Raw genomic sequence first — 23,010 nt, forward strand, 5'->3', positions numbered from 1 at the left:
GGTTTCCTTGTCTTTCTACCCTTTGTTTCTTGTTCGCTTATCCTGATGGTCCCTGATTAGACCATGTGGTTATAGATAACACATCAGTTTTATAATTTTTACCATCAGCATAAATCAGAATTCTACTTATGGAAAGCAACTTTGTAGAGGCAGTAAAAATACTGATTCTTAGCCTCGTGATTTGGTGTACAGCAGAAAGACAATAGTTACAACTTCTGAAAAATGACTGTTCATTCCCAGGAGAACCATGATATAAATTAAGGGATTGAAAAGGAGAAAAACACTTACATGGGCTGTAAGTTGCTCTTGGGAAGCTTTCACTTCAGCTTGTAATTTCTCAATGCACTGAAAAGGGAAAAAGTTTAGAAACAAAGAGTGTAACTCTTCCTTTTACATATTCAAAGGATTCCAGATATAAATAGATACCAGTTCTCAAATCCTGTGAATGGCAGCACAATCTCAGCTAGATGCTTTGGAAATCATCATTGAGAAATCCTTGCTCCTATCCCTAACTTTTATCCAGTCTATTGAAGAGCCCAGCAACAAAGAGCACAAATATGTTAAGATTTAGGAAATGAGTGGGAAACTAATGTTTGCTTGATGTACTGAAGGTAATGCTAACCTACGTTCTATCATATATACCTATATATATAGGATCAAATGGGTTGTTACCTGCCTTTGGGACATCTGGATATATTCATAGAAAACATATATATATATATATATATATGTATTCACAGAAAATATATATATATATATTCACAGAAAACATATTTATATATACCAAAGGCAGATACAAACCCATTTGAGTTGAACAAGAAAAAAATTTATATAAATGCTCAGAGATTCCAAGATTATTAGCTTCTTATAATTGATAAAAGCACATGACAAATTTTCTGATCCACTTATTTCATGACATAGAAAGTATTCCTTGATAAAATTCAACCTTAAAAACAAGAAAATAATTGTGTAGTTAATACCACTTACAAAATAAGTAGAATATTCAGCTAATGTGGTTCAAAAGGATCCATATCAAACAAACTTTTAAAATATCACTAACAAAATTGATTTTGTATGTGAATATTCATCAGTGAATACAATTATATTTAGCAAATACAAATATTATTATTTGCCATCTTGAACTTAAATACGAACTTCCAACCCAGCCGGAAAGGACTGCAGAATGGTCAGTTCATATAAGTTTAGGTAGCTTTTTAAGAGAAAGATTATTTTTTCTTCTACAATGTACCTGGTCTTTTGCAAGAACCATTTTTTCGTATGGTTCCCCACTGTCTTCCTTATGGTCCAGAGTCTCTAGTTTTTCCTCCAGCCAGGAAACTTGCTCAAGCAGTTTGGATTTTGTTCCTTCAGAGGCTGCAAGCTAAAGACATTTCTTGTAAGGGCATGCAAGCACAGTGATTTTTTTTTTTTTTTAGAGCTCCTTTTAAAAGTCTAATTTATAAATATTTTGCCTGCCACTGATACCTATTAAACATGAAAATGCCTTCTGGACTATTCCTCATAGCTGACAGAGATTGGTATAGAGAGATAAGGAAATAGTGTTGACTTTATTTTTATTTATAAAGATCTTTCTGGGCAAGGGATGAGACTACATAGTTAAAACAGGCAGAGTGATTTCTAGTGCAACAAGCTCAACACTCATCTTTCTGGTGTTTTAATATTTTACTTTACTTGTACAGCTGAAATCTGAATTGTGGGTTATACATTGTTCTTGGAGCTTAACTCTTGGGGGACTACAGCTCTTTAGAAAGAGTAGGAATTCTGACTCTTTTGAATATTCACCATATAAGCAGCCTAAGGGAAATGCAGGAACTTCAAGTTAAAGTCTGATCAAAGGCAGATCTATGCTAAACCATAACCAGAAAATGTCTACAGATGACTGTCTTTGTTTTACTGTTTGTAGATTCCTCTTGAGAAAAGGGTAGTTTGATAGTGCCTCGTTCCTTAATTCCCTTGGAGAGCCCCTGGACTAGCATTTCTTTTCATTCAGACAGCTTATTGTGCATTTTCTCTGTAGCTCAGCAACAATTCTGAAAGAGTCTCTGGAAAGGGACACACACCTTGTATTCATTCCAGTTCCCAGTGTGTCCTTGGAGGCATGAATTATCTTTAAATATCTCTTTCATATTATTCCAAGTGTTGTTGTAAAGCAGACTGTCTCATCTTGAAAAGTGCAGCAAGTTTTTAAAGACAATTTACCAAATGGGGAAGCAGAAGCATGAAGAGGTTGGTCTTAAGGTGGGCACATCATATATATACTGGCATAGAGCCAAATCCACTCATCCTCACAATCATTCACTTCACAATTATTTGTTTAGTTGGCACTCTGCCCAGCCATTGCGTTATGCATTGGAGATTCTGAAAGTGCCATGTGGAGGACCAGAGGGGACACATATGTCATGAACTGTTGGCTATACCTTTCGGCTCTCAGTGACATGGGAGACCATAGTGCTCCCCATGGACAGTGATGCATTTAACTCTTGAGTACATAATAGTTTGGAGATGTAGCCTGGTTTTTCTAGGCACCCTTCTATTTATTCCACAATATAGTGTAATGACTAAACACACGCACGGACTCTTGAGTCAGACCCTTGGGGTAAACATCTCACTTTCCTACTTACTATCTATGGGATTTTGGCAAGTCTCTCAGTCTCTCTGGGCTTGAATTTCCAATCTGTAAATGAGAATGGGGATGAAAACAATACTACTTACCTCACAGGTTTGTTTTGAGGAGTAAATGAGTTTATGCAAGAGAGATACTTAGAATAATGCTTGAAACATATCCTGTACTTAGTACCTATTATTGTTATACTTTCTTCTACCTCCTCTAGATTACAGTAAGTATTGATAGTGAGTATTGATTGTTTTATTCAGATATTTATTATTTATCAAATTATAAAACAAAGTATCTGAGGACATCACAGCATTTTTGGGCCAATTACCCTAAACTCGAAATGTATTCAGTTCACTTACTTCCTGCAACCACTATGGTGTTCAGGGGAAAAGACCTCTCTAGATCTGGCATTTTTTTTCTCTCAAATATAGTTTTTTTCAGTCTGACCTATTTTGTTCCCATATCCTAGCTGAGCTGTCATTGAGTCAGGCACCATTTGGTTGTCTTTCTTTTAAATCTACCTTCTATTGTTTTCAGGCTTTTATTCATTCATTCAACAGATATTCACTTATTCACTCATTTGTTCAAGAGATATGTTGAGCAGTTATTATATGTAAAACTTAGAGGTAACATATGAGAGTAATATTGCTTATACGCTCAAAAAAATTCACACTTTACCCAGAAAGGCAGACTATTTTAGAACTATTATGTAATATGAACATATTTAGGTGGATAATAAAATGACATTAATAATTTACTGGGTACTAACTACATATCAAGTGCTCTGCGGAACCTTTTGTTTTCACCTTTGTTTATCTCAATTCCGCTTCATACCCATTTTGCAGATAAGGGAATTCAGTAAGTTCAGTAAAGTTGTATAACTTGCCCAAGGACACAGCAAGTAAGTGTTGGAACCCAAGCTTTCAGCAGTGGACACTGGGTCTGACTCCCTAAACCCAGATTTGACCCCAGCTCCTAAAGTGGGGCCTGAGAATCATGAAAATCCTATCCTCTTTGCTGCTGATTGATTTAGGAATCAAGGCCTAAACCAATTAGAGTCTGGCTTTTCTTGGATCACAGTTATTGTATGAGGAGAAGTGATCTAGTTTGGACCCCTCACACTGCACAGGAGGAATTTTGATGATTTGGAGAAGCAATCTCTCTCACCTACGAGATATGAATGCTATTGTAGTCATCCTATAAACATCCAAGAAACCAGTATACGATGAAGCCACACTCTGAATGGAAGAGTGGACAACATTATTGAAATGTTTTATCAAATAATCTTGAAGCATGTCCTTGGACTCACACAGAGTGAGCTAATAAGCTTCCTTATTGTTTAGAAATTGAATTTTCTGTTACTTGCTACCATAAGCATTCTGTTGACAATTCCATTCCATTCTATTGTCTGATTCCAAAGTCCCATGCTCTTGACCACAAATAAGTCAAATCTATGGAACAACAGCGGTAATTAACATTTATTTGGTAGCTATACCATACCACACATTCTGCCGGGTGCTATTGCTCAAAACTCTATGAGGAGTTTTGTTTTTCTTTTTGTTAATTATCACCATTTTAAAGAATGAGAAACTAGATGCTTTTTGGAGTGAATTAGCTTGCCCACAGCTAATGAGAAGAGGTTGGATTTGGATCTACATTGGTCTGCCTCCAACTCTGGGTTCTATATTATATCAAACCCTAACTCTAAGGCTGCCTGCACAGATGAAGCCTGTGGACGCCCCCCCGCCCCACCCCACTAACTACGTGACCCTTAACATTCTTTCTCAGCATGTTTACCTATTTACCTGAAAGAGATTTATTTTCTTTTATTCTAAGGCCTGAGAACTCTATCCTAACATCTTTCTTCTTTTTTTATAGACATCAACACCATCTTTTTTCTTTTCCTTTTCTAAAGGGCCTCTGTCTGACTATCCCTTTGACTCACATATATTTACTGCAGGCTTGGCTTTACTCTAAGAAACCTTGACTTGGAGTCAAGAGATCTATGTTTTAGTCTCAGTCCTACAACTCACTGACAGTAGGACCTTGGAACCCGTAATAGGATTTTACATGCTACTTTGCTCTATTTTTATAGGTTATTTCTCCAGTCATATGTGTTCAAACTAGATTGTAATTCCCCAGAAGGATGAATGAAGAATTCTGTCAAAACTTACGGACACAGTCGAATTGGCCAGGAACAATCTTTGCTAAGATCATTCTATTTATTAACTTTTTAAACTTAATTTTCATATGTATGTATCAGCACCTCACAACAGCAGGATAAAGAGATCTTATTTTTTCTTCCACGTATGGATACACTGGGGGCAAGAAAGAATAATTTCTTGTTGTGTTCCTTTTTATAATGATGAAACTGTTTATTGGCATAAGACGATATTCTCTGAGCTCTCTTTGAAAATAGCCCATCAAATAAGACTGATAATCCAAAAGGATAGAAGAGAAAAGAGACGGGAGGAAAATGAAATAAAATAAAAGTTACACATCAGAGTTCTTTTTTTTCAATTTAAGCACTGCCTGAAAGATTATGCTCTATTGCTGAGTCACAAGATGTTAGTTGCCATTTTGAATTCACTCCATTGTTTTGATGGAGGTTTTAGGACTTTTTAAAGTCTAATTTTCAGTTCAGAAAGCCTTTAGGAATGCTGTCTAAATTCAAATTCAAATTATGACCTAGAAAATAAGGCATCAAAGTAAGTAAGAGGAAATCCAAGGTAGCCCTACAAGGTATCATAATTAAATTTTAAAACCTGGGGACCTTGGGCATTGCTTCTTTTTTGTTGCTTTCTTTTCTTTTTTCATAAGAACCACATGGTTTTACAAAGTAATTGTTTTGGGGAGCATAGAAACAAGTTTAGTCCAATTAGTATCAGTATCTGCTTACATAAAGAGAGTAGAAATACATCTCTTCTTTAGATGACCAATTTTCATGTATCCTAATTGGTCACTTTTGCTGAAACATAGGTTCACATGATGTTGGGAAGCTATTGTTCTACTTCTGACTCTTTTTGACAAACAGGTACCTTTCCCTTCTGCCTGTGGCTTTAACAAATTTGGAGGGAAGAGATGACTTGAAAAGTATGAATAATATTTGTCTTAAGACTTACGTAAAACAAAGGGGCAACTTCCATATTATACCTTTGAGGCTATGTAAATCCACTAAAAGAAAATCAACTTCCAATATTTATCCTGTTCCATAAAAGAACATTATAAAACTATTGTAATACAGTTAAAAGTGAAAGAAAGGTAAATTTTATCCATTGTACAGTTTATTAACAGAATCAATAAAGGGGACTAATATATTTTAGAATTGTATTCAAGATAGTAGTTAAAGCAAAATGACTTGGACTTCACAGAAGTTGGCAGAGTAGGAAGCTCCAGGAATAGGTCCTTCCACTTAAATAACCATTGAGCTGGTAAAACCTGTCAGAACCAACCATTTCAGAGCTCTGGAGTCTAGTAGAACACCTGCAGCATCCAGGAAAGTACTGGATGAAGAAAGAGACTGGCATTCAAGGAAATCTCTGTCAGGTCACCTGGCTTACTGCAGAGATAATGGAATAGGAGACTTTGATGACCACACATGAGAAGAAATATAATCTCTGGAAAATTAATTTGGAAAAGTAACTAAACAAATATACAACTGCAGTCCTCAACAAGTAACAATAGCAATTCTTGGGGAAAGGTCAGGGAAGAACCTAATTTCCAGAGTTACCACACTGCAGTATTCAAAATGTCTAGTTCTCAACAAAAAATTTCAAAGCTTACAAAGTAAAGTATGGTGCATTTACCAAAACAAAAACAAAAACAAAAACAAAAACAAAAACAAAACAAAACAAAAAAAAGAACACAAAACACACAAAAAAAACTTAATTAAAACTGTACCTGAAGAAACTCAGACATTGGAATTTTGGACTTCCTGGACAAATACTTTAAATGAACTATGTTAAATATGCTAAAAGAGTGGAAAGAAACCATGGAGGGGGGGAAAGTAAAGGAAATCAGAAGAATGACTTATGAGCAGATAGAAGATAGGAGTAAAGGAATAGAAATTATAAAAAGAAGCCAAGTAGAAATTCTGAAGTTGAAAAGCAAAATAGTTAAAATGAAAAATTCACTAGAACACTTTAAGATCAGAGATAAGCAGGCAGATGAAAGAATCAGCAAACTTGAAGGTAGAGTGAGTGAAATTGCCTCGTCTGAGGAGCAGAAAGGAAAAAGAATGAAGAGAGATGAATAGACCTAAAGGACCTATGGGACACTACAAGGCATACTTAAATACACATTATAGGGGCAAATAACTAAAAAAGATACAAAAAATCCAAAGTGAATAAAAATGGTATACTAGGAAAAGTTAAACACAAAAGAAGGCAGCATTGGAGGAATTGAGGAACAAAAAGATGTTAAGATTTATAGAAAACAAATAGCAAAATAGCGGAAGTACATACTTCATTATCAGTAGTACTTTAAAAGTAAATGGTTTAGGAGTGTCTGGGTGGCTTAGTTGGTTGAGCGTCCTACTCTTGATTTTGGCTCAGGTCATGATCTTGGGGTCCTGAGATCAAGCCCCAAGTCTGGCTCTGTGCTCAGCATATAGTCTGCTTGTCCCTCTCCCTCTGCTCTTCATCTGCTCTCTCTCAAATAAATAAATAACATCTTTAAAAAAAATAAATAAAAGTGAATGGTTTAGACTCACCAGTTAAAAGACAGAGACTTATGGAATGGATAAAAAACATGATCCAACTATATGCTGCTTACAAGAGACTAACTTCAGACTTGAAGAAACAAATAGGTCTAAAGAGAAAAGATGAAAAAAGATATTCCATGCAAATAGTAGCCAGAAGAGAGCTGGGGTGACAGACAAAATAGATGCTATGTCAAAATTAGTACCAATTACAAGGAAGGGTATTATATACTGATAGAAGTGTCAATTCATCAAAACTATAATTCTGGGACAGAGCCCCATGTTGGTGCATATATGTACCAAACAATAGACCCCCCCAAATATATGAAAAAACCATTGACAAAATTTAAAGGAGAAATAGTGGCAATAAACAGTAATAGAATAGTTAGAGACTTCAATACCCCACTCTTAATGGATAGAACATCTAAGACAGAAGATCAGTAAGGAAATGGACTTGAACAACACTTCACACTAACTAGACCTAATAGATATGTATAGGACGTATCAGCCAACACCAGCAGAATACACTTTCTTCCCAAGTGCACTTGGAACATTCTCCAGAATAGACCATATGTTAGACCTAATGTTAAAAGGATTGAAATGATACAAAGTACCTTCTCCAACCAGAATGGAATGAACTAGAAATCAGTAACAAAAGGAAAACTAGAAACTTTGAAAATGAATGGAAATGGAAATAAAACAACACATTCTTAAAGAATAAGTGAGTCAAAGAAGAAATCACAAGAGATATTAGAAAGTACTTAGACACAAATGAAAAGAAAAGCACAACATACCAAAACTTAGGGGATGCAGCAAAGGCAATACCAGAAGAAAATTTATAGCAGAAAACACCTACATTTAGAAGAAATGTCAAATCAACAATTTAACTTCACACCTTGAAGAAAAAGAACAGACTAAGCCCAAAGCCAGTAGAGGGATCAAATGATAAAGACTGAGAAGATAAACAAAATAGAGAATTGAAAAATAAAAGAAGTGATGAAACCAAAAGTTGGTTCTTGGAAATGATTCCCAAAGTTAACAAATCTTTAGCTATATTGACTTTTTTGAAAAGATTTAAATTTATTTTATTTATTTTTTTGACAGAAAGAGAGAGAGCACAAGCAGGGGAAGCAGCAGACAGAGGGAGAGGGAGAAGCAGGCTCCCCGCTGAGCAGGGAGCCCAACATGGGGCTCTGTCCCAGGACCCTGGGATCATGACCTAAGTCAAAGATAGACGCTTAACCGACTGAGCCACCCAGGGGCTATGCTGACTTTTTAAAAAAGAGAGAAAAGTCAAAAATAACTGAAAAGAGAAGTAAAAGTGAGGACATCTTTATCAACCTTCTAGAAATTAAAAAGATTAAGAGAGACTATGAACAGTTGGATGCCAGCAAATTCGATTATCTAGATGAAATAGGAACATTCTTAGAAATACACAAATTAGCAAAACTGAGTGAAGGAAATGTAGGAAATCTCAATTGATGTACAAGAGAGTGAATCAGTCTAACAAGTACAAGGAAGAACTTATTGAGAAAATGCAGTAATGAATATAGCTTGTTGTGCAACCATAGTTTAACTGCAGATTTTTAGCCCAGGGTGTATTTCTTTGGAACTTTTCAAGATGTCATACATTTCATTTCCTTTCTGTTTTGTTATTGACATGTGACTTTATAAATCTACTTTTGTAACTTTGGTTAATAATTGTATGAATAAAATTGGAAATGTTTCCTAATTCCAAAAAAAAAAAGAAAGAAAAAGAAAAAAAGTTCAATAGCATTGCATTGCTTGATGCAAGTCAAAACTACAATGAGATTCCACTTCATAGACACCGTGATGGCTGTAATCTAAAAAATGAAAAATAAAAAGTATTGGTGAGGATGTGGAGAAATAGGAACCGGTACATTGATGTTGGGGATGCAAAATAGTGCAACTGTTGTGGGAAACAGTTTGGTAGTTCATCAAAAAGTTAGAATTACCATATGACCTAACCATTCCATTCCTGGGTATGCACCCAAGAGAAATGAAAGCATATATCTACCCAGAAATTTGTATAGAAGTGCTTATAGCAACATTGTTCATAATAGCTTAAAGATGGAAACCAACTGTCCCTCAACAGATGAATGAAAAAGGAATTGTGTTGTATACATCTGATGAATATTATTCAACCATAAAAGGAATGAAGTACTGAGGCTTGCTTGCTATAACTTGGATGAACTGCAAAAACATTGGGCTAAGTGAAAGAAGCCAGACACAAAAGGTCACATACTGTATGATTCTTTTCATACAAAATCTCCAGAATAGGTAAACCCTTGGAGACAGAAAGCACATTTGTGGTTGTCAGGGGATAGGATGAGGAGGTTGTGGGGAGCAATTACTTAACAGGTGTGGAGTGCTCTGTGATGAAGAAGAAGTGTTGAACTTTTTTTTTTTAAGATTTTATTTATTTACTTGAGAGAGAGAGAGCACCAGCAGTGGGGAGGGTTAGAAGGAGAAGCAGACTCCCTGCTGAGCAGGGAGCCCGATGTAGGACTCAATATGGGACTCGATGTGGGACTTGATCCCAGAACTCTGGGATCATGACCTGAGCCGAAAGCAGATGCTTAACCGACTGAGACACCCAAAATAGTGTTGAACTTGAGAGAGGTGGTGGTTGCACAACACTGTGAATCCATTCAATGCCCCTGAATTGCGTTCTTCAAAGTGGTTAATTGTATACTATATGAATTTCACCTTTATAAAAATACAATGACTTTCTAGTTAGCTCTCAGTGGTCATGAAAATTATTTGCATCACATCATTTCATGGAATGCTATTAGGAAAAAAAAATAACAAAATTGGATTGACTGCTTTCATTTTAAATTAATGAGCACACATCTCAGTGTTGAGTACCGCTGCCCTGAAATCAAACTGTCATTCTATTTTTCTCTTAGTAAGGTGCCTTTCCTCTTTTCTGAGATAATATTATTCTCTATTCTTTCCTCAAATGTCATTTCTTACTTTCTCTCTCTTCAGAATTCCACTCCCACCCCTTACCCCAAATGACCATCTCATCAATAATTTACTGAAAAAAATAGAAGCTGCCAGATGGCTACTCCCTCACCTTCTCACCAGCCAATATACGAACCTTACTGCAGCAGACACTGCTAATTCATTTCCCAACAGTTGTTTACCTATTTATCCCTTGCTACCAGGCACCCAATTTGGATTAGCTAGCAGCCATGTGTTTAGGGGAGCTTGGCCTTGTCCAGTCCCAGGGAATGAATCACAATGAAAATAAGCCAGCTATGTTGGTCTCCTTCCCAGGTATAAAAGATGATTGTAGGCCTGGGCCTGCACCCAGGAGAGGCCCCTGGAGCCCCAGGAAAAGGATTTTACCAGATCTTTTTTTTTTTTTAAGACACACAGGAGGAAGTAAATCTCTTTTTCTCAGTATCTTTGGAGTGCCTATAATTCTTAAAATTGCTGCAGATCTCTTACAAATACGACACAGGGGATGGTGGAGCAAAGGATGGGTAGCACCTGTGTTCTTGGTGACATTCTTGAGCCACTGAATTAACCAATGTTGGAACTGCTCCACCTTAAAACGTATTCTTCCATGCTGGCCTTATTACATTACTTTAATTGGATTTCTGTTACTTAGAGGGGAAAGCGTCCTTTATTACACAAATGGAGAAGATATTCTTCTATCAAAGCCCAGCCCTTTCAGTAGGCTTTGAAGCCCATCTCCTTGATCACAAAGCCTTCACCCCTGTCATTTCTGCACACCCACGCCCCCATCCATTTCTGCATTATCTATCTCACCCCTTCTGGTTGATTTTGTTTAGCATATAAACATGTTAATAGTAATTCCCATGAACAAAAGATGTCCATTGACAGCCTAAAATAATGACTTTTCTTAAAATAATTGCCTACCTACACTGTTGTCACTTTCTTAGATATTCCCACTCTTTTTTTTTTTTTTTAAGGTTTTATTTATTTATTCGTGAGAGCCAGAGAGAGAGAGAGAGAGGCAGAGGCAGAGGGAGAAGCAGGCTCTTCGCTGAGCAGGGAGCCCTACTCAGGACTCGATCCCAGGACCCTGTGATCATGACCTGAGCCAAAGGCAGATGCTTAACCATCTGAGCCACCCAGGAACCCCACCCCACTCTTTTTTTTTTTTTAAGAAAAAAAATATGGCTTATGTAATTGGGGAGATGGAAGTAGATTTTTGTTTCACTCACAACTAGATCCACAGACTCAGAAGAAGTCATCATACTTTCTTTTTTTACCTCTGTATCTTGGTGCTGCTCCTATGTGTTGACCTTATTATTTCCCAGTGCAGATAGGCTTTCTTCACACATTGGGAAAAAATGTTACCTATAGCCTTCCAGGTTCATGACCTCAATAGTAAGACAATTTGTCCTTCAGTAACACATGGAAAAAGGACTCTATTTGGCCCATATTAGTTCATATGACCTCCCCGGGATTAGCCTTTATTGTCAGGAAAATGGTATATCATACCTGACTAGAAAAAGAAATAATTGACTAGAACCTAGGTCATGTGCTCAATGATCATTTCCTTGACTATGATTGACAACCATAGAAATATTATAAGATTGGAGTTGGTAAAAGCATTTCTCCAGAAAAGGTAGACACAAAAACAGAGGCTGGTTAAAGTCCATCCTCTGGGTGTTAAGCACAATTATACCATGGTCATAAGTATATGCATTTCCCAAAATGCTCCAGCATAATATGATGCATCTATTCTACATGAATCCAAAAATGCACTCCCCTCTCCCCCAAAAGGAGATAACCCTAAGTCGTATCAAGTTACTGCATCTAGCTCCACATTTAGATCTCCAAATTACGCGTATTCTACCCTGAATCTCATGCAGATGAGACTGATCATGATATAGCGCCTAAGGATTAAATAAAAAATATACCCTCCCTAAAAACAGGACAATCACAATGTAATTCCCCTTTTAAAAGAATGGAAAAGGGGAAACAATGTCTAGTTGTCACTGGCCATCGTGAACACCACGTTGTACTGGCTAGCGATAACAAGGCGGGTCCTGACTGTGCAGGGAGTGATGTTTCTGATGTGTTTGAGTCTGCTTCTAACCTCTGGGAACCTTCTTTGTCCTTTTCTTCCATGGCGACTGTCGAGAAAAAGGCTAGAAGGTAGTCCTTTGGTGGGGGGGGCGGGGCACGGTGTGTGTACTGAGCTCGAGTTTCAGGTATGTCACCAATTCTTTTTGTCAGAACCATTTTGGTTATGTTACAGAAATCCAATGCAAACTGGCTTAAAGAGAGAATGAACTGGTTTTTTAACTAGGAAGTAGAGGCACCTCTACGTCCTGAGTCTTAAATCAGATTCTCAGAATTCTCTTACTTCACCATCCTTGGCATGCCCTCTCTCTCTCTCGCTCTCTCTCCCTCTCAAACTACAGGAAAAAATTTCCCAGGCGTTGGGAAAAGGACTGCCCTGAATTATATTTCTCTCCTAATCTCTCTTCAATTGCCTTCTTCCCTCCATTAATCTACTGACACTGATCTTATTAAGGTTGTTTATGATCTGCATTTTACCAAACATAATGGACAAGTTTCTAGTCATCTCATTCAACCTCCCAGTAAAATGTTATACATCTGAGTACTTCATGCCTCTTAAAACATTCTCATGGTTCTCTGAATTTCTTCCTGATTCTCATTTTCCTTGGCTACATTTTTTTTCTTTCAATTCTCTAAATATTGAAATCTAAGAGTTTGGTTTGGGCCCAACTCTCTCCCTTATCTATGCTAATTCTCCAGCTGATCTCATTTGGTGCCGTAATTTAAACATGTCGGTTACTCCCATTTTTAAAACATACAACCACTTAGCTTCAGGCTAATGAATATGTATATCCAACAACCTACTTAATATTGTCACCTGAATGTATGCAAGGCATCTGAAAATCAATGTATTCAAAATGAAATCCTCATATTTTACACATTCCCCAGACTTCCCTCTCATAATAAATGGAACGACCTACCCAGTATGTGAAAGCCACAAATATATTTAAAACTTCTCTTTCTCTCATCATCCACCCAATCCATCATGGAGTGCAATTATGAAAACCACCCCATTAATTAATGTGAATTTTCACATTTATCTCCTCTCATTGTCTTTTCTCCTAGAACTCCTACACAACCCATACACATACACATAGCAAATAATATTGCAGGATAGGTTTCCAGTGTCACTCAACAACAAACTGAGTCTTGACAAACCTTGTAAAGCTTATACTACAGAGAAAGGAGTGTTTTCATTTAAAAACAAAGACTTCCCTTGTGTAAAATGCTCTGAAAGCTGTTTGGACTAGTACTAAAAACTATGAAAATATTTTGGCAATAAATAATGGATGTAAGCACTTTAAAAATTACCTATTCCACCTGTGGAATGGGCAGGCCCCCCTCTGGCTGAGGATACATTTAGTTTACAGAACTGGGTTTGTCTCGTTTCAATTTTACAGTTGAAAACAAACAACACATTCCTCATCCTACCTCTGTCCTAGACAAAACAGACTCTTACATTTATTAATATTTCTGCCTTTAAAAAGTTATTTCTAGCCATTTATAGGTTCATGCACATCTTAAAATAGACCTCCAAAGGCCTATAATTTGGAAACATAGTTACCCCTGTATTAGTTTGCTAGTAATGGTAAAAGAGTACCATCAACTGTGGATGCCTGGGTGTCTCAGTTGGTTAAGCGTCTGCCTTCGGCTCAGGTCATGATTCCGGGGTCCTGGGATTGAGCCCCGCATCGAGCCCCGCAACGGGGAGTCTGTTTCTCCCTCTCCCTCTGTCTGCTGCTCCCCCTGCTTGTGCTATCTCTCTGTCAAATAAATAAATTAAAAAAAAAAAAGAGTACCACAAATTGTGTGGCTTAAATATCATAAATTTATTGGCTCACATTTCTGGAGGCTAGAAGTCCAGGATCAAGAAGTTGGTAGGATTGATTCCTTCTAAAGGGTGTGAAGAATCTCTTCTGTATCTCTCTTCTGGCTTCTGGTGATTTGCTGGCAATCTTTGACATTCCCTGTCTTGTAGATGCATCACCCTGGTCTCTGCCTTTGTCTTCATGTGACTTTCTCCCTGTATGTCTGTGTTTAGATATCTACTTTTTATTAGGACACCAGCCATGTTGGATTGGGGCCCATCTTACTCCACTATGTCCTCATCTTAACAAATTACATCTGCAACAACCCCATTTCCAAAAAAAAAAGTCACGTTCTGAGGTCCTGGGAGTTAGAACTTCAACATTTGAATTTGGAGGGGGCACAGTTCAACCCATAACACCCCCAAGTTGTTCGGGGAAGGGAACTCTAAGTAATAAAGGAACATTTAAGCTCTAAGTGAAAACAGAGAGAAATATTTACCAAAACATCAATCGATAATTGAAATATAAAGTTCCAGGCATAGAGATTCCTAAGATTTATTTAATCTCCAAAAAAGCACTCTGTGTCTTATGAACAGATAAGAATATCAGAGAGAAATGAGACATGGGAAAAAGTGAGGCAATTAATCATTGACTTGGATATAAAGGTCAAATGCTTGGATGTAAAAATCAAAAAGCAATAATATCAGGTTCAGAGAAATTAAAGCCAACAACTGTTAGTGGCCTAGGACTCATTCCTAGGATACACCCAGTCAGTCCAAGTTCCAGCACATTCTCAGAGCACTTTCACGCAACAGGACACAGACTCCCCCTGCTGGTCTGACTCAGCGTTGACTCTGCTCTCTGGCTTGGGGGAAATGCATTCTGCCATTCTTGAGTTTCTTCTCAGGGGTCTCCCTTTCTCCTCAAACTTCTTCAACGTCTAGGTTAATACAGGGCAGTTGGAGTCTCATACCTGCTGTATGTTCAGTCTTCCGTGTAACATCTGGGAAACCTCTACTTGTTAAAGAATGATAGCGGAAAAGGCCAATAACATGTTAATATTATTATGCAAATAGTTTTGACTTTGAATATCTCCTAAAGAGTATCAAGGACTGCCCTGTCGCTATACATCCATTCAATAATGGCAAGAGATTTGCATTTATATAACTCCAAGTTTAAACATTAAGTGGTCCCTGAGGCTAATAAATGAGATCTTCAGACATGAAACACATGGTCATCCAAAATTTTCTCCAAGAAGCCTCTCCTTGAAAAATGGGGAGGAGAAAAACCTATTTCTAAGACGTGGATTAAGGGTCTGATATAATATCAAAAGACTACAACATTCAGAAGACCTAAGTGAGGAAATCCAAATTACAAGTCTTTAAGAAGAATCCAGAACATACATGGGGTAAATTGAGCCCACATAGAACCTTTCAAAGGAAATGAATCACCTTTAATATTTATTGATTCAAATATAAGATAGTTGGGGTAACCACTGATCACCCAGTCACCTAAAACTTGGAATCTGTCTTGAATATTACTTTTCCATTAATTAATCACTAAATCCAACTGTTAAATATCTTGTCTCTATCTTCTCTTCAGAACTAATAGGCACTTAATCATTTCCAAACTGGGTTTTTGAAAGAGCCTACACACCAATGTGCCTGGCTCTAGTCACCTCACAGATATGTCCTTCTTAGTCCCCTCAGAGTTTTCTAAGTACAAATATGAATATGCCCCATTTAATGGGTCCCCATTGTTCATAGGTTGACTCAAATTGCTATATTGGAAGGAGCATGAGCTTTGACATCAGAGAGATAAGTGGATGGATTCGAACTTGATTTGAGACTCGGGGAAGTCACTGTCTGAACTTCTTCCATGAGGCATATGGTGTAGTAGGATAATTACAGTTGGTGGGGAAATGGGAGATGGATTATGAGAGTACCTAGGAAGGACATCTAACTCCAAACTGAAGGAAGAAGAAAAGCATTTTTGAGGAAGCAGCATCTAATAGAAGATGTGAAAAGAGGAGTTGGTTGGGATTTTGTGGATAATGGGAAAGAGGATAAGAGGAAGTAGTGGGAGCAATTCTAGGCAGAAGCAGAGTGAAAAGGATATATTAAATACAACTTGACTCTGAGGAACAAAGCCTTTTGTTTTTCTTAAATGAGAAAAAGGTAAGAGAGAATATCGTACATGCAAGGAGTAAAAGTGGTATAATAGTGATATGCAGGGAGTGGTGTAAGAGAAAACTGGAGAAACAAGTAGGGACTCTGACCACCAATGATTGTAGGATCAGTTAAGGAGTATAGATTTGCTCCTGATGTTAAAAGGTAACTAATTTAGAGTTAAGCCAAGGAGAAATATGTGTTGTGGAGTCTTCCCTCTGGCCGTACTGTTGAGGAGCCATTAAACAAGGACCATAATGGAAGTTTCTGCTGTTGGTAGCCTGAACAAGGGCAATGATGGTAGAGATAAAGAAGAGAAGATGGTTTCAAGAACTCTTTGAGAGGTATCATTATTAGCATCTTAGCATCATTGCTAAGAGGTACTTAGCAATTGACTGGACGTGTGGGATGAGGGAAAGGAAAGAATCAAAGCAGGAGAGATTTCTGATACGAGCCACAGGGTGGCTGGGGACACCTGTCCCAGGCTTAGGGGATGTGGGAAAAGAAACAGATTTGAAACAGGAAGCTAATGAACAAGTAGAGCTTGAGATAAATGAGAACTTTGGTGGTACTAGTCAGTAGGCAGTTGGATATTCAGGTCTGGGGTCGTGAGGAAGATCAGGACTAATGATGAAGAGGTGGTTCTTGGCAGATTTTGTGCCCTTAGGGCTGGTCACCAAGGAAGAATGTATAGAAAGAGCAGATAAGAGGGCTGCAATCCCACAAAAGAGCTTTCATCATTTGCAAAATGGGGATAAGATTTCCCAGGGCCTTTGGAAGAAATGCATGAGCTAACATACACAGGGGTACCTAGCAAAATGCCTAGCTCACAGTACAGGCTTAATAAATATTTACTGAATGAATAAATGAATAATTGATATAATGCATATACCTAATTTACTAATTTCCTTGCAGAGATTAAGGAAAGTGAAAGTTAGTTTGCCATCTCTGAGAAAGCTTATAAAGAAAATATCCATGCAAAAAGACACCTGCTTTTATCAGCACAGCCATGACTCCTAAGGGACAAGGCATTTTGGCTTTTTCTTAGACAAGAAAGTCACATTTATTAGCGCCCAGTCAGCTATTTAAAACTGACCTCTGTTTGATCTTGACATTTACAAGCAAAAGGAAGTCTTTAGTTATGTAACAGGCCAGCAGTCCATGCATCCTGCCTGTAACAACAATGGCAACAGAAGCCCATTTGTCATTGTGCCTGACTCTATTCAAAACAACACATCTCTTCACTAGCTTGTCTTTTTTCCCTTATGTTCCCTTAAGCTCTCAGTTAATGCCCAACAATCCAATAGGGGGTAAAAATTGACACCTACTTAGGTAAGAGGGTGTGTGTGTGTGTGTGTGTGTGTGTGTGTGTGTGTATGTGTGTGTATGTGTTTAAAGAGGGAATTCTGCTATAAACTCAACCAGGACCAAAGTGTTAAATGAAGTTCCCAGTAACTAGGTCTCATTGTCATAAGGAAACCCATTCCAGGTCAAACAGACTGCTTGTGATTTTATGGCATTAAAGTAGACTTCCAAATAGACTGGAAAACAAAAACTCATTCACAAAAGCTCATGATTTCAGATTGGCATATCAAGCATAATTTCTGAGCATTTGCAGAAATGAATACTCCTACCAAGGGCACAGTACTTATTTCAAATAAACTTGACATCAAGGGATCTACTGTTGCATTTAAACAAAGAAAAAAGAACCAGAACATTTTTGGGGGGCAATCTCAGTATGTATCAAATCACTTTTAGCCATTCATACACATATTTAGCATCTAAAAATTTGCTAAAGATCTTTATTTTTTCTATTCTCATACTTAAGGGAAATATAGATTGAATACTAAGAAGCAAATAATGGGAGTTTATTTTAGAGCCTTAAGTATAAAATGATAAATAATGTTGGATTATTAGAGTCAAACATAGTCTTTTGTCTTTGTCCTTGTTTGCTTGCTTGCTATACTAAAAGATCAGTTAGAAGAATCATTCAATTTCCAGCTATTGCATAAGTAAGAGAGGTCCACTGTGCTTCTCACAGTAAGAAAGGATCTTGGTAAAGGACCCAGAAGACCAAATCTAAATTCCCGCTCAAAAATTTACGTGGGGTTTCCAACCAGAAGTACCTGCTGAAAGTCACAGAGTTATAGAGCAATGGAACCAAATTGAGAGTCTACAGAATCCTACATCTATAAACAATTGATTTTTGATGAGGCTGTCAAGACCATTTAGTGGAGAAAGAATCATCTCTTCAACAAATGGAGCTGGGAAAACTGGGTATCCCATGTAGGAGAACATTGAAGTTACCAGGACAAGGTACCATGTGCAAAAGTATAGTCAAGGGGTTGGATGAGCAAGGCAGAGATCACTATTTGCCAACCTGATATCTATTTTCCCCTTCTTAGTAAAAGAATCCCCATACTCTTAGGGTGGCAATGTGCCCAGCTAAATATTCATATTTCTTAGCCTCCACGCAAATAGCAGTCGTCAGGGATATATAAGAATTTTTAAACTGAGTTTTTGAGAAAAGTTCTTAAAAGTCCTTGAAAGGGGCTGCACAGCTAGCAGTTGTCCTTCCCTTTTTTTGCATCTGATTTTTCCTTCTTCACGCTGCTTGACATGTGAGTAGAATGGCTGCAGCAGGGCGCCCGGGTGGCTCAGTCTGTTAAGCGTCTGCCTTGGGCTCAGCTCATGATCCCAGGGTTCTGGGATCAAGTCCTGTGTCGGGCTCCCTGCTCCACGGGGAGTCTGCTTCTCCCTCTGCCCCTTCTCTCAATCTCTCTCTCTCTCTCTCTCTCTCAAATATATAAATAAATAAAATCTTAAAAAAAAAAAATGGCTGCAGCAGATGCATCTTGGATGCTGAGAACGGAAGCCATGTTTGTGAATGCATGGAAGACATAGCCCAGGCTTTTGAGGGTTGTGAAGCAGCTACCACGCCTGTCCTGGGCTTTCTGTGTCCAGACTTACATTATATGAGTGAAAAATAAACATCTACTTGTTTAGGCCACTCTTTTTGGGGGTTGTTTGTTCTATGTACCCAAGATGAATCCTAACTGATTGAATCAGTTTCTGTGCCATCGGGGCACGACAAGGGTGAAGAGGACCCCTCGCCCATAGATTTGGGTTAGGGCTAGAACTTAACCTCAACTTAGAATGGGAACCTGTGAAAAATGTGAATTGTTGACCCCCACCTCAGATCTAATGAAATAGAAACTCTGAGGGTAAGGCCCAACAATCAATGAACTCTCCAGGTTCCAGTTTGGAGATAAGTTTTTGTTCAGTGCTGCTTGAGTGGGAAACTTCTTCTAAGTGGCTTTGACTTGTGACCACGTGTTCTTAAGAATAGTGACTGTGACTTTAAAAATACTTAGGTTCTAATACCAGTTTGGCTATTATTAATTGTATGACCTTGGGCAAATGACTTAATGTCTTTGAGTCTCATGTTCCTCATGGGGATCATCATAATGGTGGCCCCCCTAGCATTCTTGTGTCGGTTAAATGAAGCATCTATAAATCTAAGCCTATTACCCAGAACAGTGTAGGTGTTAATAAATGTTAGTTTCCACTCAGTGACTACCATTTAGAATGCATTGCAGAGGTCTAGCACAAGGCATGCATTCCTATGGGATTGCTTAGACATCCCACCCCACATCCAACATCCCCCTTTCACACTGTGTCTCCATTATTGCTTCTGTTATTATTTAAGATGGAGGTGAATGTTAGGCAGGGAGATACCAAGGGGTGAAAGTAAGGGAAAGGAGTCTTCTTTGAATATAACCTAAGTGGCCAAGTTTGCTACAGAGTCAGGATACAAGAAGGCCCCATTACTAGTTTTATTTTGGGCCTTCGCAAATGTCCTTCTCATCGGGTAAGGGAAAAATTATGCATAGCTGAAACATGAGCTATTACTAAGAAGTAAGAAAAAGGCTCACACATGCTGTTTCCAAAAACTGGGAAATACTACCATGTTCTTCTCCATTTTAATGTCTCTGCATCCTGAGTACCACCAATAATTCTCTCTTTATGGAAACAAAAAGGGCAAAATTAGCTTTATGCTGCAAAAGACCATAAAGGGGCTCCTTGTTGTATCTTGTCTATGTCTCATTCCTACTTGGGAAAAACAATGATTTGAAAAAAAAGTCAAGTTTCCCACCAAGCTTCCCACCTCCTTCCTCTTGCATCAAATCACGTCTCTTTCCCAGCTAGTATGTATGGCACACTTCATATGTAACTAATATTTTGCTAGGTACGATATCCGTAAGATACCTGAAGTTAATTCTGACTACAGAATCATCAGTGGATTCACCTCCTTGGTGAAGGAATGATCACAGATTTCCCTGACTCCCCAGTTTCCCCCATAAAATCCTGAAATGACCACATCCCAGCACTGCCCATTCAGCTCCCACTCTGAGCAAAATCAGAGAATGGGTAGAAACAGAAGACCCAAGAGATGAAGTAGAAAGGATGAACAAGGTGAAAGTACTCAGGTCCTGTTACCACACGAATAGCTTGGAAAGAGTGAATGAAAAAGTCAGACCCTCAAATAGCCAAGCTAGGACAAGGGACCTGGCTGGGGTCCTGCTTGAAAGACTCAAAGATCGTGAATCTGAAGAAGTGCTGTGTTACAACTTAAGTGTCTTTCAAACACTTTGAGAGATACCAGCAAAAAAAGAGAAACTCCTTATACACACACACGTTAGTCCATGATACATGACGCAGAGAACCATATAGTTTTGTTATGGCTACTAAAAGTAGAGATAAACCTTTGTTGAGGAACTACTAAAAGCCAGATACACTTATCATTAAACTTCACAAATGCCTATGAAACCAGTATGTTTACCCCCTTTTAATATTTTTTAGATTTATTTATTTATTTGAGGGGGGAGGGGCAGAGGGAGAGAGAGATCTCAAGCAGACTCCCCGCTGAGCGCAGAGCCCGAAGTCACAGGGCTCCATCTCACGACCCTGAGATCATGACCTGAGCTGAAATCAAGAGTCGGACACTTAACCAACTGAGCCACCCAGGTGCCCCTAACCCACTTCTAGATAAGACAGCTGCCTGAGCCTCGGAGAGATTATGCGAATTGCCCACTGTCATTAACTAGCAAGTAATGGAGCCTGAGCTCTCCTGGGTCTGCTGCTAGGAGCTGGGAACCAGAAGCTGCTGATGAATGAGAGAGACATGGGCCAAAATCGTGGCCAGAGGAAGTGTCTCAGGAGCCGCCCTGCCAAGTCCCTCTGCACTGGGGGGACCTCTGGGTCTGCGCTCCATTGTGAAACTGTGGGCTTTCCTGACACTTTCTCAGCACGAAAAGCATTGGGATCCCAGCAGAAAAGCTGTGGGATCTATTTATTTGGTATGGCCACAAACTGCAGCCTACTGAAGCCCCTTTCTTCGTCCCTCTCGTCTGCACTGGTGATAGAAGCCAGCGCACATGCAAAAACTGTTTATGATTTTCTCCAGAAACATTTTCACTCTGCTTTCTCTCTACTCCCCTAACACTTTTCCTTTGTTTCTACCTGCCCCTCCTGGTCCTTTATCTACTACCAAGTTTCTAGGCATTTCCGCCCACTGGTCTCAACCTGCTGGAAATATAATCAAGTATTTTCTTTAGCAAAACTTGCTAATGATGAGTTATTTACTGTATTACCTAGGGCAGGAGTTTGATTCGCATGGTCGTTTCTCACTCTGACCAAGTGAGTTGCTGCAAAATTTTTACAGCTATAAATAGCTCAGATTATAAATCTTAATTGTAAATTATCCTTATCTCATTGCTTTTATCTTGACAATAGAGACACCACCGCAGAGAAATAAAGAGAAATTGTCAGCTAGAGGGAAACCAACCAAGAATTCTGTTTACTGTGTGAGGTCATAGAGGAAGTGGACACAATATTCTTATTTCCTCACTATTTGTAGGTTTCTTCTTCATAGTGAACCAACAGAGACCTTGCTGGACCTTCCTGACCTTAGAAAGGTTCAGTGTAGATAAACTGAGGCACAGGACCAACAGGTGCTTAGTGCGGATGAAACCTTCGGCACCTATACTTTCCGTTCTGAGTTAATTCTATGTTCTAGTCTAAGGCAAAGCCAGGAGGAAACAATTTGGCTAATGGTGAAATTTACTCTTTTCTCAAAAGCAGGATCGACTGTTGACAATACCATGTTCCACTCCTTGGTTCCAGCACAAATCTTTGTCCTCACCATCTCCTCTGCTTTCCCCCACCTGTTTCTAGCCCGCCAGGCCAGCCTACCTGGCCAATATTCAGCCACAGGGCTGACAAAATGATTTGGATTACCAGTGAACGCCAGCTAGCATTTCCCACGGTCCTTGTGACAAGTCCTAAATTAGCGATATTTAAAAGAAGCTTTAACATGTATACATGGATACAGGCAGAGATATTCCTATAGACGCACACACACACACACACACACACATCATTGTCTTGAATATTAGTGACAATTTCTCTTTTTGCCATCACTTAGTGGCATAGCCTGGTAAGGAAGACAGTGGCACCCAGTGGACAAATGTTTGATTGTTGGACACAGGTGTTCCATTCTGAAATATTCTCCTATCTTAGCCTTAAGAAAGGTCAGTTGCCCCCCCTTGC

The 23,010-nt window shown here is 38.5% G+C and overlaps 1 protein-coding gene across 1 annotated transcript in view; it reads right to left on the reverse strand.

Annotated features, from left to right (window-relative positions):
- CCDC192 (coiled-coil domain containing 192) overlaps nt 1–23,010 on the reverse strand; it is a 198,379-nt gene that overhangs the window by 145,692 nt on the left and 29,677 nt on the right. The window contains exons 3-4 of the mRNA XM_078067558.1: nt 1,250–1,381; nt 289–345 (exon numbers count right to left, since the gene is read on the reverse strand). Coding sequence (XP_077923684.1) covers nt 289–345; nt 1,250–1,381 — 189 coding nt within the window. The remainder of the gene's footprint in view (nt 1–288; nt 346–1,249; nt 1,382–23,010) is intronic.

Source organism: Halichoerus grypus, chromosome 2 (genome assembly GCF_964656455.1).
Source record: "Halichoerus grypus chromosome 2, mHalGry1.hap1.1, whole genome shotgun sequence".
Classification (NCBI taxonomy): Eukaryota; Metazoa; Chordata; class Mammalia; order Carnivora; family Phocidae; genus Halichoerus; species Halichoerus grypus.